Source organism: Orcinus orca, chromosome 9 (assembly GCF_937001465.1).
Source record: "Orcinus orca chromosome 9, mOrcOrc1.1, whole genome shotgun sequence".
Lineage (NCBI taxonomy): Eukaryota > Metazoa > Chordata > Mammalia > Artiodactyla > Delphinidae > Orcinus > Orcinus orca.
In genome coordinates, this window is record NC_064567.1 from 75,042,804 (window position 1) to 75,059,967 (window position 17,164).

The 17,164-nt window shown below is 44.3% G+C and overlaps 2 protein-coding genes across 2 annotated transcripts in view; both read left to right on the forward strand.

The window, feature by feature from the left end:
* Positions 1–3,774, forward strand: part of NUP42 (nucleoporin 42) — a 41,761-nt gene extending 37,987 nt beyond the window's left edge. Inside the window, exon 8 of the mRNA XM_004263437.4 lies at positions 336–3,774. The gene's annotated coding sequence lies outside the window, so the exon portion shown is untranslated. The remainder of the gene's footprint in view (positions 1–335) is intronic.
* Positions 3,775–10,235: 6,461 nt separating this feature from the next.
* The window catches only part of GPNMB (glycoprotein nmb), a 28,186-nt gene continuing 21,257 nt past the window's right edge, over positions 10,236–17,164 (forward strand). Inside the window, exon 1 of the mRNA XM_033440351.2 lies at positions 10,236–10,402. Within this exon, the coding sequence (XP_033296242.1) occupies positions 10,333–10,402 (70 nt within the window). The 5' untranslated portion in view covers positions 10,236–10,332. The remainder of the gene's footprint in view (positions 10,403–17,164) is intronic.

Consider the following 17,164-nt stretch of genomic DNA (forward strand, 5'->3'; position numbering starts at 1 on the left):
TTATCTTTTGTTTAAAAACAAAAGTGGAACAACAAAACTTTCAATTCGCCCTTCCTGTAAATCAAAGAGATAGTCTTTTTTCTAGGGTTTTCCTTCGTCCAGCTCAGGGGTCAGTAATCTATGGCCCATGACCCAAGTCTAGCCTACCTCACAGTTTGGTACAGTGTGCTAAAAAAGGTTTTTACATTTTCAGATGGTTGAGGAAAAAACAGAAGAAGAATATTTTGTGACACTTGAACAACCTATGAAATGTCAGTGTCCATAAATAAAGTTCTGTTGGAACCCAGCCAAAATCACTTATTTCCATCTTGTCTACACCTGCTTTCTCACCGCAGCTGCAGGGCTGAGTAGTTGTGACAGAGACTGTACAACTCCCAAAGCCTGAAGTATTGACTCTCTGGCCCTTGACTGGAAAAGGTCTGCCACCTGGATTGCATGCCCCTTGAGGATGGGAGTCGTATCCAATAGGTCTTTTATTTCCCTGATGTCTTAGCACAGGGCCTTGCAGGTAACCAGTGCTATTTATAACACATAGGACTACTTTTGGCTTCAAGTAACAGAATACCCTACCGATAGGGTTTTTAATTCTAACGTGACAAGGAATCCAGAGATAGGGCTGGCACTGATTCAACAGCTCAAGGTCTCTTCCCCTGTCCCCTCAGGGTTGCAAGAGAATAGAGATAGCTCCTCAGAGAGTTTCTTCAAGTGACCATGTTCAAAGACAGAAAACTGGCAGCAACAAGGGCAAAGAAATGACCTGGTATACCCTTCTCTTATAGGAGAAGAAAATATTCCCTGAGACACCCACGTCCCAGCAGACTTCCCCCCTTGGTATTAGCCAGAAGTGGATCATGTGCTCACTTAGGCCAGGGGCTGGATCCCCCTTCCTTGAGAGCTAGAGATCTCCACCCAAAACTCAAACGGCATCAGAGAATGAGGAATAGGGCATGGCTTTGGAGTAGGCAAAGAATAGCGTCTGCCTAAGGATTAACTAATGATGAGGCTGATTTTTGAACTTGGAAAGGCAACCCAAAAATTTGAGCTATTTTTTTCTGAGTGGAACCAAGCAATAGCTTGATTCCAACCTTCCCTATGATTGATAACTCATTTTAAAAGAGAATAAACTTTTCAAATAGTTTCAGATGGTTTTCAAACTGTAGAAGCACCAAAATTGACTGAGTAGCTTTTACAAGTTCTGCATGGTCTTTTCTAATGAAATTTAACGGTCCACAGTCAGACCCCTCAGCTGCACAGAGTCACATGGTGGGAGGCCATAAATTGAATAGCATCGCACAGCCTGCCCTCTTATAGTCAAAACTCTTCTATGCATAATGGCTGGTCCATCAGGATCACGGGAGTGATCTTTCACAATGGTTAAACAAGCAATCAAACAGGACGATAGTAATGGCTTCCAACCAAAGCATGCTGCTGCGTGTAGGAAAGAAAGGCCAGGATGTGAACACACAGGTTCCAGAGAGATGTGAAGCCAATGCCCAGCATGTGATCCGGGCCCCTGTGATTCAGAGCCGCCGGCTCTGGCAGCCTGCCCCGACAGGTGGCCCCTTTGATTCTCCCGACCCGTGTTTCACATTCTGTTTATGAACCTCTGCACACTCAGTTCAGCAGATGAGCAAATGAAGACAAAATCAAACAAGGACAAGTAATAGCAAGAAAAATAATATAACTTTTTTTTTTTTTTTTTTTTTTTTTTTGCGGTACGCGGGCCTCTCACTGTTGTGGCCTCTCCCGTTGCGGAGCACAGGCTCCGGACGCGCAGGCTCAGCGGCCATGGCTCACGGGCCCAGCTGCTCCGCGGCATGTGGGATCTTCCCAGACGGGGGCACAAAGCCGTGTCCCCTGCATCGGCAGGCGGACTCTCAACCACTGCGCCACCAGGGAAGCCCTAATATAATTTTTAAACCTAGAAATCTCGAAATGCCAGCTCTGTAAAGAGAGTGTTATGATGTGGTGGGTTTTACATACTTTTAGAAGATTTGGCCGCTCTTCTTCCTCAATATCAGTGTTTCCCAAATTGTTTTCAGTCTATGACTTTGTGGGATCTGCCCCCACACCCTTGTCCTATTCTGACAGTCCCACCTGCCTTTAAGACCCAGGCATGAACATAATCCACACAGTCCTGCCCCACAAAAACTTGGGGGAAATAGGTGCAGGGGTAGAAATTACAAATTTATATGTAGCGAGTAAAACACTTTGTTTCACAAAGGCAACTTCCTTGATCACTTCAGTGCATAGCCTTAACTTTGTAGATCAATGTTTCCTAATGCCAGAAGAAGGTAAGGAAGTGGTCAAAAGAACAACAAAACATATTTAAAATTTTAAACTTTAAAGCATTGACTCCTGCCATGAACCACAGTCTACCCAAACTTCTCCCAGAAATTCAAATATGGCTATGGAGTTGCTCTCTCTGCTTCAGTCAAACATTACACTTTTTATGACCTGTTGTCAATATTATCGGCACCCCCAATACACACACACACATACACACACACACACTCAAAAATTGTAATAGAATTTGCATTCTGTGGTGAACGGGTGAAAAGAAAGGGATCCATGAGAATTGGTGTCAGCTTCCAACTGTATCCCCTTCTCCTGGGTCCCTGGGAGAAGCAGGGGGTGAGGGCTGTGATGCTGGGCCCTAAACCCGACTCCACTCACAGGTCTCGGCTCTGGAACAGAGCGTGCAGCTGGGCACACTCTTCACTGAACTGCAGTTCTTTTGCATTTCCGTATTGAGAAAAACCCTGTTTCGTTTTCAATCATTTCATGTAAAGGATTAGTGAATAGATACCATTTAGCTCTAAAACTACATAAGCTTTAGAATTCACATGATTCACAAAAGAAAGATAAATAAATGTGCAAGAAAGTTTTTGTCCAAACCCACCAAATTAAGAAAATGCTGAAGATAAAGAGAGCAAGATGGAATGTAGCCCCCTTATAAAAACTGATCTGCTGTAACGAGAGAGATTGTGTTATTATGTGTGTGAGCTGGGGTTTGTTTCATTATAGTTATGTATGTCTTCAGTGAAATCACATTCTAAACATTTCCAGAATTTTCCCATATATACTTAAATCAGAAGCTTCCTGCTTTTTATGTGAAGGAAACTTCTATTTGTTTTATAAATTTCATGTGAGAATTGCAATAGCCCTCTCTTATTGGCATAAGGCCTCCAAACCTCGATCCATAAGAATTGTCCAGAGCCTACTCTATGCCTTGCCCTGTGCTAAGTGTTTGTATATACTTACTTTTAAGTAATAGTCTCTTCAATTTAGTGACTAGAAAAGTGTTCAAAAGTTATTAGAACATGTGATGCACTAAAAGGGAAGTAGTATTACTTATGCAGTACTCAAAATGCAGAACCTGAATGTAAGCATGAGGAAGCATGAGACAACCCTAAAATGAGGGGCATTCTGTAAAACACTCTTCAAAAATATTAATGTCTTGAAAGATAAAGTAGGCTGAGGGAATGTTCCAGATTCAAGAAGACTAAAGAGGGCTTCCTTGGTGGCGCAGTGGTTAAGAATCCGCCTGCCAATGCAGGGGACACGGGTTCGAGCCCTGGTCTGGGAAGATCCCACATGCCGCGGAGCAACTTAGCCCGTGCGCCACAACTACTGAGCCTGCGCTCTAGAGCCCACGAGCCACAACTACTGAGCCCGCGTGCCTAGAGCCCGTGCTTCGCAACAAGAGAAGCCACCGCAATGAGAAGCATGCGCACCGCAACGAAGACCCAAGACAGCCAATAAATAAATAAATTTTCCTCTGGAAAAAAAAAAATAAGAAAAGAATGCTGGAGACAGACAGTTGGGTGTAGGGAGTGGGCATTAAATCAATTATGTGTAATGGGAACTCGACCTCTTTGTTTCCTCTTCTTTATCTCCACTCCTGGGAAATAGGTCAGAGAAAACAATACCAGATGTGCATTAAAACATTGTCCCTATTACACTCTCCGTAGAAATCAGGCTTGACCCTCTGCCCTGGCTGTAGGGTGAGCATGTCACCCTCATAGCTCCCCTCCAGCTGTGGCCCCCAACCCCTGACTTGGTTGCCTGGAGCAACACAAACTCCAGGCCACTGCTCAACCCATGGGGAAGCTCTTCCTGTCCCTGTGGAGCTGCTCTGTGTGACACACCAGCCACTGGCACATGAGGCCAGTGAGCACTTGCAATGTGCTGCTCTAAAATACACACTGGACTTCAAAGACATTGCATGAAAAAAAAATAAAATATCTGGGCTTCCCTGGTGGCGCAGTGGTTGGGAGTCCGCCTGTCGGTGCAGCGGACAAGGGTTCATGCCCCGGTCTGGGAAGATCCCACATGCCGCGGAGCAGCTGGGCCCGTGAGCCATGGCCGCTGAGCCTGCGCGTCTGGATCCTGTGCTCCCCAACGGGAGAGGCCACAACAGTGAGAGGCCCGTGTACCGCAAAAAAATAAAAAATAAAATAAAATATCTCATTAATAATTTTACACATTGATTACATGCTGAAATGATGTTTTAGAGATATCGAGTTAAATGGAACATAGTCTGAAAAGAATTTCAACTGTTTCTCTTTAGTTTTTTAAAATGTGGCTGCCAGGAAATTTAAAGTTACACACGTGGCTCACATTATATTTGTACTGGACAGTGCTACCCAGCTGGGACTGAGCAGTCCCTTTCATCATGCCCTCAGTGTGCACCCTGACATATTTCTACCGTAGCCCCTACACAAGCTTCTTCACCTGGCTGCTAACTCCAACTGGACTGCCAGCGCCATAATGCTTGGTGTCCTTTTATCCTCGGTTTCTAGCATCGTGCCTGCAACACCTAACAAAGGGTGTCATGGAGTTAATCATTACTGTTCTTTTTTGTTTTTTTTGGTAATCAGGGTGAAATTCACATAACATAACATGAACCATTTTTATAGTAAATATTTTATACTTTATTTATTTAACATTTTTATTGGTGTATAATTGTTTTACAATGGTGTGTTAGTTTCTGCTTTATAACAGAGTGAATCAGCTATACCTATACATATATCCCCATATCCCCTCCCTCTTGCATCTCCCTCCCACCCTCCCTATCCCACCCCTCTAGGTGGTCACAAAGCACCGATCTGATCTCCCTGTGCTATGCGGCTGCTTCCCCCTAGCTATCTATTTTACATTTGGTAGTGTATATATGTCCATGCCACTCATATGAACCATTTTAAAGTGAACAATTCAGTGGCATCTAGTACATTCACCATGTTTTCCAACCACCACCTCTATTTAGGTCCCAAACTTTTTCACCATGCCGAAATGAAACCCACACTCATTAAGCAGTTATTCCCCCTTCTCACCTCTCTAGAGCCCCTGGCAATCACCCATCTGTTTTCTTTCTATGCATTTGCCTATTCTGGATATTTCATATAATAGAATCATACAGCATGTGACCGTTTTCGTCTGGTTTCTTTCACTTAGCATATTGTTTTCCGGGTTCATCCACATCGTAGCACGCATCTGTGCTTCATTCCTTTTTTAAAAAATGTTCCTTCTTCTATTCACATTACTCCCTCCTACCTGAATGCACTCTCCCCGTGCCTCCTCTGTGCTTATCCAGCTTAACTCATCACTCAAGAACTAAGTCATACTTTCTCCATAAAGATTTCTCTACATCCTCCATATTCTCTGAACTCCTTTAGCTCTATCTGCATTACTTAATTTAAACGCCACACACCAGTGATGTGTAGGATTGGTGTTTAAATAATCCAGCAGATAATGGTGTGGGGAAGGGGATGAATAAGAGGAGACTGGCCATACATTGATGATCCTTGGAGCAAGTGATGCGTACATGGAAGTTGATTATGTCATTCTCTCTATATTGTGTATGTTTGAAAGTTTCCAGAATAAGAATTTCAAAAGGTGTTTCATACTATTACCTGTTCTATGAGTCTCATTCTCCCCATGAGATCCTATGCTCCTCTGAGGTCAGAGATTGTCATTCATGCCTTGGTTGATGATGGCTAGTATAGAAAGGCAGAGGCTAGTATAGAAAGGCAGACCTCCACTGGTGAATTAAATTCTATCTGAGGTGTTAAAAAATTTCATTGAGAAAAAGCTGAATTTAGACATGAGAATAAAGATCCAGGAGGCTATTCCAGCTTCAGTTTCCTGACCTTTCTTCTACAGTTAAAATCCCTTTTGATTTTTGCTATGACTTCTTTCTTGGGCTTACAATTGATCTCCCATGAATGAGCTCAATGCACTGGCTCCTGTGATCTGAGACATGTCTGGATAATCCATAATTATCAAAAATCTGGAAGCCAGGTTTCCATTCAGATTTCTGTTTTTGCCCCTCCCTTCTCTCTGTCTGCTTAGATCCCATTCTAGTTCTCTCTTGTGTCCCATTGATCTACGGGCACCAAAAGTAGAAAAGAAAGGCATCGTTGCTTCCACATGCACTCATTAAACTTTCATGTCTTATTCTCCTTCTACACTAATAATTCAGAGAAAATACTTTAATAACAAAACTAGGACTTAGTATGATAACCCACACTTTTCTACACCTACTGCTCTTTCTAAGTTCAAATGGGCAACTCCTTAAGAATAGTCTCGTCAAAAAACGTTTGCAGCCAGCACCCCAAGAAGAAAACTCCTTTACCGGAGTCTAGTGTCTGATTCCTGCAGGTAGAAAATCAGGCTAAAAATACAACAGCTGTTGCCACTTTGTGATCGCAGAGGTGACCAGAAAACGATGCACTGACCTTTTCTCCTCTTTCCCTGAAAAGCGAGGGAAAATATTTTCACGGAAGAGTAATTTCAAAGCTTAGCAAACCTAGAAACCAGGGGGTTTAATTACTTATTCATGTGGGGAGCACCCAGACAGGAGAGGCCGAGGAACTGGACACAAAACAGAAGTCTCTGCGTCATTTGTTAATGCTTAAATCTGAAAACTGTGACTCTGATTATAACACGTTAAAAAGCCCACATTAGGACAAAACAGTCACATGGGCTTTCTCTCTCTCTGAACTGATTCCTTTATCTTCAGTTTATTCTTGCCTTCTGCTCTGCCAAATATCAAAAGCTTTGTTTCAGCAAGTCATGTAACCTCTGAGAGTTACTTCCCATCACTGCTCTTATCACACACTCTTCTTATACACAGAATTTTTTTGCCAAATCACCTGCTGTATAACTGTGATAGGCGGAATAATGGCGCCCCCAAAGATATCCACATCCTAATCCGGGAACCTGTGAAGCTGTGCTGTGGCAAGAGGGAATTAAAGGCTGCAGATGGTATTAACGTTGCTAATCAATGGACTTTAAGACAAGGAAATTAACCTGGATTATCCAGGTGAGCCCAATGTAATCACAAGGTTTTATAAGTGAGAGAGGGAGAAAGGAGAATCAGTGTCAGAGTGATTGGGTGTGAGAAAGACGTGCCCAGCCGCGACTGGCTTTGAAGATGGAAGCGGGCCGAGCCAGGAAATGCAGGGAGACTTCTAGAAGCTAGAAAAGGTAAAAGAAACAGATGCTTCATTGGAGCTTCCCTGCTGCCGCTTTGATTTTAGCCTGCTGAGACCCATACCAGAAAGCAAGGTATTAGATTTGTGTAGTTTCAAGCCTCCAGGTCTCTGCAAATTCTAACGGTGGCGATAGGGAACTCATCCAACAGCTATTTACAAGAGTTGGAGAGGAAAGGGCCTTCGTTTTTATTATCTTGCTTAAAAACAGCAGTTTGAACTAAAAAATTCCTAAAACTAAAGGGAACTCCCCCACCGCCTGCCGTGACACCTGGGCGTGGCTGCCACCTGCCCCTCCACGAGCCTTCCTTGAGGTGGCTGCTACCTTTCTCCCAGCTCAGGGGCTACTCCTCAGGTTGGGACTGTGGCTGCACGAGGGGTGCCAGAACCCAGGCCGCTGAGAGGCCATTTAGGACGTTCTCAGAAGTTGACTATTTGCTCAACAGCATTTCCACCAGGATAATCATGTGGATAATACCAGGTAATTGCGAGGCTTCCCTTCTTTGAAGGAACTATTTCAAACCTTTTTCACAGTATAATTTTATTTTGCAAGGAAAGAAAAACAAGCTTGAAGATATTTCTTATCCAAAATAGCCCAGTATCTTGAAACCTACAAAGGACTTTATATGTTGTCAGCTGTTGATTATCAAGGCACTGATTAGCCAATTTGTGGTGCTTTGAAATTAAGAATTTCTGGTGCCTTGGCCTCCATCCAGCTGCCTACCTTTTGCCTGTTGCCTTAGTTCATTGCTATCGCCTGCTGACGGGAGAGGGAAGGAGAGAAGACTTGATCATTGTGTCTGTCACCCTAAATAAGATCTCCTTACCTAAGAGTCTGACACTTCCAGTTTTCTTAGAGACAGAAAGAGCTAATCTGGCCAAAAATAGAAGCCAGAACTAATCGTAAGCAACAAAGGGAAATCATACTTTTCAAAAATCAATAGTGAGTTTCCCCTACACTGAAGAGCTTTTTTTAATTATAAAAGTTATTCATGTTTGTTGTAAAAAGAAAACAGAACTATATAGATTATATATAATTTATGTAATATACATTACATAAAACCAACAGCTACTTCCATTATTCACTTACTCATCTGTATTTGAAGACAGTTTTGTTTCAGTTGTGCATTTGTTCCCTTCCCTGTTGCTCGCTTCATATTTGCTTCAAAGGCTGTAAAAGCAGCTCTAAAGAGCTGTGTGTGGCCTTAGGGTAGGGAGTTTCACAGAGTATTTATTTCTATTCATCATTAGCACAACTGAAACATAAATCACTACCACAAATTTTCCCCTCACCCCTGACCAGGGCTTCTACGTGTACTGAAAACGGTTATGTGGGTGTGACTTAGAGAACGATCACATGCAGTAAAGTCATGTTGCCACATTTTCTGCACATTCTGTAACCAGAAACGATTTGATAAGATGTATGTTCTAGGCGAGCTTGTTTTTACATTTAATGCTTGCTTTCTGTAACATGAAATAAATATGCTGTATGTTGAATGCAGTTGGTCCTGAGTGATACAACACAAGTAAATGCTTTGAGAGCAGTTATCAAAAATGATGCAGGTGGTTCCAAAAGTTATATGGAATTGCACAGATATCCTAAATGCACTTTTGAGTAAATTTCTCAACTACTGGAGGTGGTGCAGCTACTTCAGTCCCGTTTCGTCACAGCGTATGTTTTTATCCATGTATGTCATCCACGATTTCAAGGGATGGAAGAGATCGCTCCCCGTCTTAGTTTCCTCTTGGGGGAAGGGGATGTACAAGCGCTAGCTAGCGCTGGGAAGAGGTGGTCGTCTAAATTATGGCAAAAGAAGCATAATTGTGACATTTCAACATGAGCTGGGTGAGTGAATCACCAAAAGAGTCACAGCAAGTTAATAATCAGTGAGGTTGGAGAAAAATGGTACAGATGAACCGGTTTGCAGGGCAGAAATTGAGATACAGATGTAGAGAACAAACGTATGGACACCAAGGGGGGAAAGCAGCGGCAGGTGGGGATGGTGGTGTGATGAATCGGACAACTGGGATTGACATGTATACACTGATGTGTATAAAATTGATGACTGGACTTCCCTGGTGGCACAGTGGTTGAGAATCTGCCTGCTAACGCAGGGGACACGGGTTCGAGCCCTGGTCTGGGAAGATCCCACATGCCGCAGAGCAACTAGGCCTGTGAGCCACAACTACTGAGCCTGCGCGTCTGGAGCCTGTGCTCCGCAACAAGAGAGGCCGCGATAGTGAGAGGCCCGCGCACCGCGATGAAGAGCAGCTCCCGCTTGCCACAACTAAAGAAAGCCCTCGCACAGAAACGAAGACCCAACACAGTCAAAAATAAATAAATTTTTTAAAAAATTGATGACTAATAAGAACCTGCTGTATAAAAAATAAAATTCAAAAGTTCAAAAACGAACAGAATGAATGAACAGAATCTAGTTCAAAATATAAGATAACAAAACATTTCAAAAATTAAAAAAAATCAGTGAGGTTGGAGATTGAAATTTTATTTGGGAAAGGCTATCAAAATAGGACCCATAGGAAAGTAAGTCCCTTTAACCAGAAATATGGAATAGCAACACTGCAATGGTGTGCATCTGAAAAGTGAATAAATAGATACTAAGAGCAAGTGAGTCAGAAGCACATGAGTGGTTGAACTCCAGAGACCAGATCAAGCCATGCAGCTTAATACCATCACATGATCTGCCCCGAGGCCCATATTTAATGAAAATAAGGAGTGGAGCACAGCAAAAACCAGAAGAACACTGTTGCTCTTAGCGGATAGAGCCAGAGGAGTTACAAGTTAAACCTTGATTGCCGGGATCCGTGAGAATTCAGCATGGAATGTCTCTACTGTTTCCTGGGATTTCTGCTGCTGGCTGCAAGACTGCCACTTGATGCTGCCAAACGTGAGTAACTGTCCATTTCTGTATTTTTAACCCATTCTCTGGCTATTGTCTGAAGTGATGGGTTTGTCTGAAGTAACTCTGCCTGAGCCCAAAGTTGGACTTTAGGAAGATTTCACGCTCACTTGTTTCTTCTTCTGAAAACCGTTGGGGATGTTGAAAGTACGGCAGAATGCGTTCAGTCCCCATTCTTTGCTCCAGGCTCTTGAAGTGAAAGAAGTGCAGCCCCTCTGCTGTGAAGCTTTTTTCTATCAAAATTGCCACCCACTCTGTTAGAGACATTGGGGGGGGGGTGCGGTGATGAAGGGCACAGTCTCTGGCTTGAGACCACAGCAACGCTACCCACTAAATTTTGTTTCGTTGCCATCCAACAGGAAAGAGCCTCAGATGAAATGGGGCCCAAAATCTGGAATCAGACTTTCTAATAATCCCAACCCAGAAGCTATCGCCAATCCTGCTGAGGGAATTCCCTGGTGGTTTGGACTCCATGCTTTCACTGCCGAGGGCCCAGCTTTGATCCCTGGTCAGGGAACTAAGATCCCACAAGCAGCTTGACAAAAAAAAAATCCTGCTGATAGGTTTTCACAGACCTGCAGGAGTTTGCTGCCACTGTAGTGAGGATACTGAGAAAAGCGCTAAAGCCCTGGGTCTCTTTTCTAGTTAGAGTAGAGGCTGGGGACTTTTTAACAATGCTGATGCCCAGATCAATGAGATGAGAATCTTTGGAGGTGGGGTTGGAGCATCCTTGTTTAAAAATCTCCTCTTGTGATTGGAACGGAAGCCAGAGCTGCGAGCCACTGAGCTCACCGGTGGCCCACTTGTCCAGTCCAGGGGATGGGCGGCCATGGCAGCCCCTATCCTCCAGTGGAGTGGGAGAAGGAAGTGAATTAGACATCTCCCAGAAGGTCCACTCCACCTCACTCCAGTAGAGTGACAACGTTCCCTGGAGGAAAAGTCCTGATTTTGCCAGACGACCCCACGGGAGGGAGGGGGGGGAAGGTCGGCGCTGAGAAGGGACCCACCATGTGTGCTCACCGAGCTGGCCGCCTTAAATCAGTCGGCTAGTCCTCACAGCCCCCTTTGTGGAGCACATGGTCCTCCCACTCTTTAACGGGTGAGCAAACGAGCCCAGGTCCGGCTTTTCACCTGCTGGGCCCAGATCGGAGAGTGGAGGATCCTGGACACACGTGCACGCGTTCCTCTCACTCCTCCCAGTGGGAGAGAAAAGCCCTACAGCGAAGAGGTCCTTGCAGAGTGCGATGCCCGGCGGCGGCTGGGTGGAGGAGAAAGAGAGGGGGGCGCTGCAGGCTCGTGGAATGGGGGGTGGGGGGCGCTGGGTGCGCCGGGAGCCCGCGGTGCTGGGGTTCCGGGATGGGAACCTGGGCTGGGGGGTAGGGGAGGAGAGTGTCGGGAGGCCAGTTGTGCCGCCAGCCCTGAGGCCGGTGACGGGGCAGGAAGAGGAGCAGCGACTTTGACCCAGGAGCCCAGATGCAGGGGCTGTGCCGGCGCGGGGCCGGGCCGGAGAGCGGCGACCCGGGATTTGTCACTCGTCTGGGCCGCACGGGGCCTTGCAACAGCCCGGGGATGCCGGGCAAGCTGGCGCTGTTCCCCTGTCCCAGGCAAGGGGGAAGGGCCGCACGGCGGATACGAGGACGAGGAAGGCTTTCGTGGCAGCCGCTGTCCTTCCTGCCAGCCGTGGGGCTGGACCACGAGTGACTGGACCCCGCACCTAATTCTAGCCTTCGGTCCACCAGCACCCCCTTGCTCTGCTCAGCAAGGCAGATCAGCCTGAGGCTGGCCGGCAGTTTGAGAGGAGGCCCAACCTATTACCACGTAACAAAACCTGCTGTGCCTGGCTTCACCTTGCCTTAAGAAGAAATATCCTGGCCGCAAAAAATAAGGATGGGTAGAATTTAGCAGTATATAAGACACCAAGGGATTCCTTGCCATTTTCCAGTCACAGCCGTGGTAAAAAGAGGAAGGAGAGGCTATTGACAGAGTAGCTCACAAGTGGCCAAGCCGCCATGTCTCTGCTAGTAGAGCAGGGCGTCCGAAGGGTAGAGGGAACAGCCACAGGGGTGCTGGGTGTGACCCCATTTACCTTCACATCTATTCCCCTCACCACTTTCTTTTTTAAACTCTTACTGTTGGGTTTTTTTTAATTTTTTATTCTATTTTTTAATTCTACTTTTTATTTTGAGGTTATTGTAGATTCCCATGCACTTTCAAGAAATAATACAAAGAGGTCCCCGCTATGTACTCTTTACGGGGTTTCTCCCAATGGTAACATTTTGCAAAGTTGTAGTACGATGTGGCAACCAAGATATTGACCTTGACACGGTCAAAATACAGAACAGTCACATCACCACAAAGATCCAAACCCACTTCCCTTTCCCACTCCACCCAACCCCCAGCCCCTGGCAACCACTAATCCATTCTCTAGTTTTATAATTTTGTAACTTCAAGAACATTAGAGAAATGGAATCATACAGTATGTAATTTAGGGGAACTGGCTCTTTTTTACTCAACATAATTTATTGAGGTTGTTGTGTGTATCAGTAGCTAGTTCTTTATCACTGAGTGGTATGCCGGACTACATGGATGTACCACAGTTTAGCCACTCGCCCACTGAAAGATTTCTGGGTTGTTGCAGCTTAGGCTATTATGAGTAAAGCTGCTCTGAACATTAATGTATAGGTTTTTATGTGAACATAAGTTTCCATTTTTCTGGGACAAATGCCCATGAGTACGACTGCTTGGTTGCATAGTAATTGCATGTTTAGTTTTACAAGAAACTGCCAGACTGTTTTCCAGAATGGTGGTACCATTTCCACCAGCAGTGTATGAGTGATTCAGTTTCTCTACATCTTCACCTACATCTGATGTCATTTGTTTTTAATTTATTTATTCTACTTTTGGCTGCATTGGGTCTTCGTTGATGCGTGTGGGCTTTCTCTAGTCAGGGCGAGCAGGGGCTACTCTCCGTTGTGGTGGTCAGGCTTCTCATTGCGGTGGCTTCTCTTGCTGCAGAGCACAGGCTCTAGGCACACGAGCTTCAGCAGTTCTGGTGCGGGGGCTCAGTAGTTGTGGCTCATGGGCTTAGTTGCTCTGTGGCATGTGGGATCTTCCTGGACCAGGGCTTGAACCCATGGTCCCTGCAGTGGCAGGCGGATTCCTAACCACTGAGCGACCAGGGAAGCCCCTGATGTCAGTATTTTTAATTTTAGTCTTTCTGACAGGTATGCAGTGATATCTCATTGTGGTTTTAATGTGCATTTACTCACTGGCTAATGATATTGAACATCTTTTCACGTGTTACTTTGTCTTCTGTGCATCCTCATCTGTGAAATGTCTGGTGGGGTCTTTTACCTGGATTATTTGCTTTTTTAACACTGAGTTTTGAAAATCCTTTATATGTTCTAGGTATTATTCCTGTTTTGGAAATGTGGTTTGCAAATATTTTTCTCCCTGTAATGTGCCTTTTTACCCTCTTCACATGACATTTCACAGAGCAAAATTTTTTAATTTTAATGAGGCCCAGTTTATCAGTTTCTCCTGTTATAAATTATGGTTTTGGTGTTAAGTCTAAGAATTCTTGCCTACCTAGAACCTGAAGATTTTTCCTATGTTTTTTACTTTTTTACAGTGCCATGTGTTGAAAGGCTATCTTTTCTCCATTGGATCATATTTGCAAAAATCCGTAGGGCATATCTGTGCGTCTATTTCTGGGTTTTATAGTCTGTTCTATGGGCCTATGTGTCTATTCCTTGTCACTTGCCTTTTAAGTTTGTATTTTTCCTTGATTTTTGACATTTATTTTTTTCAATTTATTTTTTTTATTTATTTATTTTTTGGCTGTGTTGGGTGTTCGTTGCTGCACACGGGCTTTCTCTAGTTGCGGCAAGCAGGGACTACTCTTCATTGCAGTGCCCGGGCTTCTCATTGCGGTGGCTTCTCTTGTTGCGGAGCACGGGCTCTAGAGCACGGGGGCTTCAGTGGATGCAGCGCATGGGCTCTAGAGCACAGGCTCAGTAGTTGTGGTGCACGGGCTTAGTTACTCCGCAGCATGTGGTATCTTCCTGGACCAGGGCTCGAACCCGTGTCGCCTGCATTGGCAGGTGGATTCTTAACCACTGTGCCACCAGGGAAGCCCAGACTTTTGACATTTAAAATCAGAGGAGAAATCTGTGTTTGGATTATGTTTCTGGAAACACTGACATTCACTCAGGATCTGAGGAAGAGGAAGACTTCTGAAGAGTAGAAAAAACTGATCCTGGGACTCAAAGATGCCAATCTTCATTTCTACTTGATTACAGATGACTCTGAGTGAATCGTATCACTTCTCTAGGCCTGAATTTCTTTTTTTTTTTTTTTTTTTTTTTTTTTTTTGCGGTACGCGGGCCTCTCGCTGTTGTGGCCTCTCCCGTTGCGGAGCACAGGCTCCGGACGCGCAGGCTCGGCGGCCATGGCTCACGGGCCCAGCCGCTCCGCGGCATGTGGGATCTTCCCGGACCGGGGCACGAACCCGTGTCCCCTGCATCGGCAGGTGGACTCTCAACCACTGCGCCACCAGGGAAGCCCTAGGCCTGAATTTCTTCGTCTGTAAATGAAAGGATTTGAACGAACTACTCTTAGTTCTTTCTATATAGAACATTCTACCATTCCATGACTCAACATTCAACTGAATTTCCAGTTATAATAAACATTTATTGATAAACATAAATTTCCTGCCCTCACTTTGTTCCTTTTTGGAAACAGATACTATCTCACAGTATCACAGGACATGTGGTTTTTTGCCTGATGTGAAGGCCCAGAGAAGAAACACGGCCTGAAATCCCACAGCCTATTTCGTAGTGGGTTCTGTAACTTCCAGCTCAATGTTCTTTCCCACTCCATCTGCCTCCATTATAAGAAGGCAATTACATGCTTCCCCTTCCTCCTACCAACAAAGAGGAATAGAAGGCAGAGGCTAGTGGCATCCATTCAGTATGGCTTCTCTGAGTACCTTCTAAATACCGCCCCTCATAGGAGGCCTCTTTCAGGATGTAAGAGAAAAGGCAGCGTTCCTGGCTCTGAGTCCATAGCCAGACCAAGACACAAGACCATATGACTAGATGAGACAACAGTTTATAGCAGTGTATGATTAGGGGCTGGCAAGGGTTATAGACAGTGGAGCTTTTGCCTGTGAGTAACAGATACTCAAATAGGTTGAGTAAGACATTTATCGTCTCAATCCACCCAAAGGTAGACAAGGCTGGAGGAAAAGCTCAACAATATCGTCAAGGACTCTTTCTTTTCATCCATCTATTCTGACACCCTTGGTATGCTGGCCTGCTTCCTCAGATTTTTTCCCTCATGGTTAAATATGGCTGTCACAGTCCAGGCATCACATCATTATACTACTGTCTCCAAAATCAATTCTCAGGAGGAAAAAATGGAGTTCTTTCCCACTTTTTTTTTTTAAATAATAGAGAAAAATGTTTCCCAGAAGCCTCCATCAGACTTACACTCAGTTCCCGTCAGCCAGGATCTAATCATCAGTTCCTGCCCAAACTGTAAGGAAAGCTAGGAAAGTGATCCTCTAGAATTTTGAATCATTATGGTAAAAACTCTGCAACAAGAGAAAGAGGACAGGTGCAGGCAGGAGCTATCTGCTACAGTCCTCAAAGAAAGGACAGACAATGTGACCACCAGACTTACCAGGAAAGGCAAAAAGACATCAAGATTGGAAAGAAATTTAAAAGAATTGGAATACTATAAACCCTGGAGCAACCACTCAAAACAAAGAGGTATAGCTAATAAGTCAATAATGCAGATAAAATGGAATCCAAAAATAATCCCAGTAAGTATAAGAAAAGAAGAAAAAAGGAATAAAGAACAGAATGGATAAATAGAAAACATATAGTAGACAAATCCCACAATATTGATAATTACATTAAATGTAAATTACCTAAACACTCCAAATAAAGGGTAAAAATTATTAGACTATTTTTTTTAAAACAATATGCTGTCTACAAGAAACCGGCTTCAAATATAAAAATATTTATAGGTTAAAAGTAAAAAGATGGGGAGTTTCCTGGTGGCACAGTGGTTAAGAACCCTCCTGCCAATGGAGGGTACACGGGTTTGATCCCTGGTCTGGGAAGATTCCACATGCCACAGAGCAACTAAGCCGGTGCACCACAACTGCTGAGCCTGTGCTCTAGAGCTCGTGAGCCACAACTACTGAGCCCGTGAGCCACAACTACTGAGCCCGTGTGCCACAACTACTGAAGCCCACGCGCCTAGGGCCTGTGCTTCGCAGCAAGAGAAGCCACCACAATGAGAAGCCTGCGCACCACAATGAAGAGTAGCCCCCACTCGCCACAACTAGAGAAAGCCCGCGTGCAGCAATGAAGACCCAAGACAGCCAAAAATAAATATAAATTAATTAATTAAAAAAATTTTAAATATGCAAAAAAAAGTAAAAAGATGTACCAGTTAAACACTAAGCACTAATATCAAAGTATTCTTCAGAACAAGGAATATTAGCAAAGAAAAAAAAGTCAATTCCTAATGTTAAAAGAGTCAATTCATCAAGAAGACTTAACAATTTAAAATAGAGCTTCAAAATACATAAAGCAGATAATGCCAACTGAAAGACAAAGTTGGCAAACTGGCACATCCATAATCACAGTTGAAGATTTCAACGTTCCTCTTTCAGTAACGAAATAACAAGCACACAGAAAATCAACAGGAACAGAGAAGTTGCCAAAGACAATACCA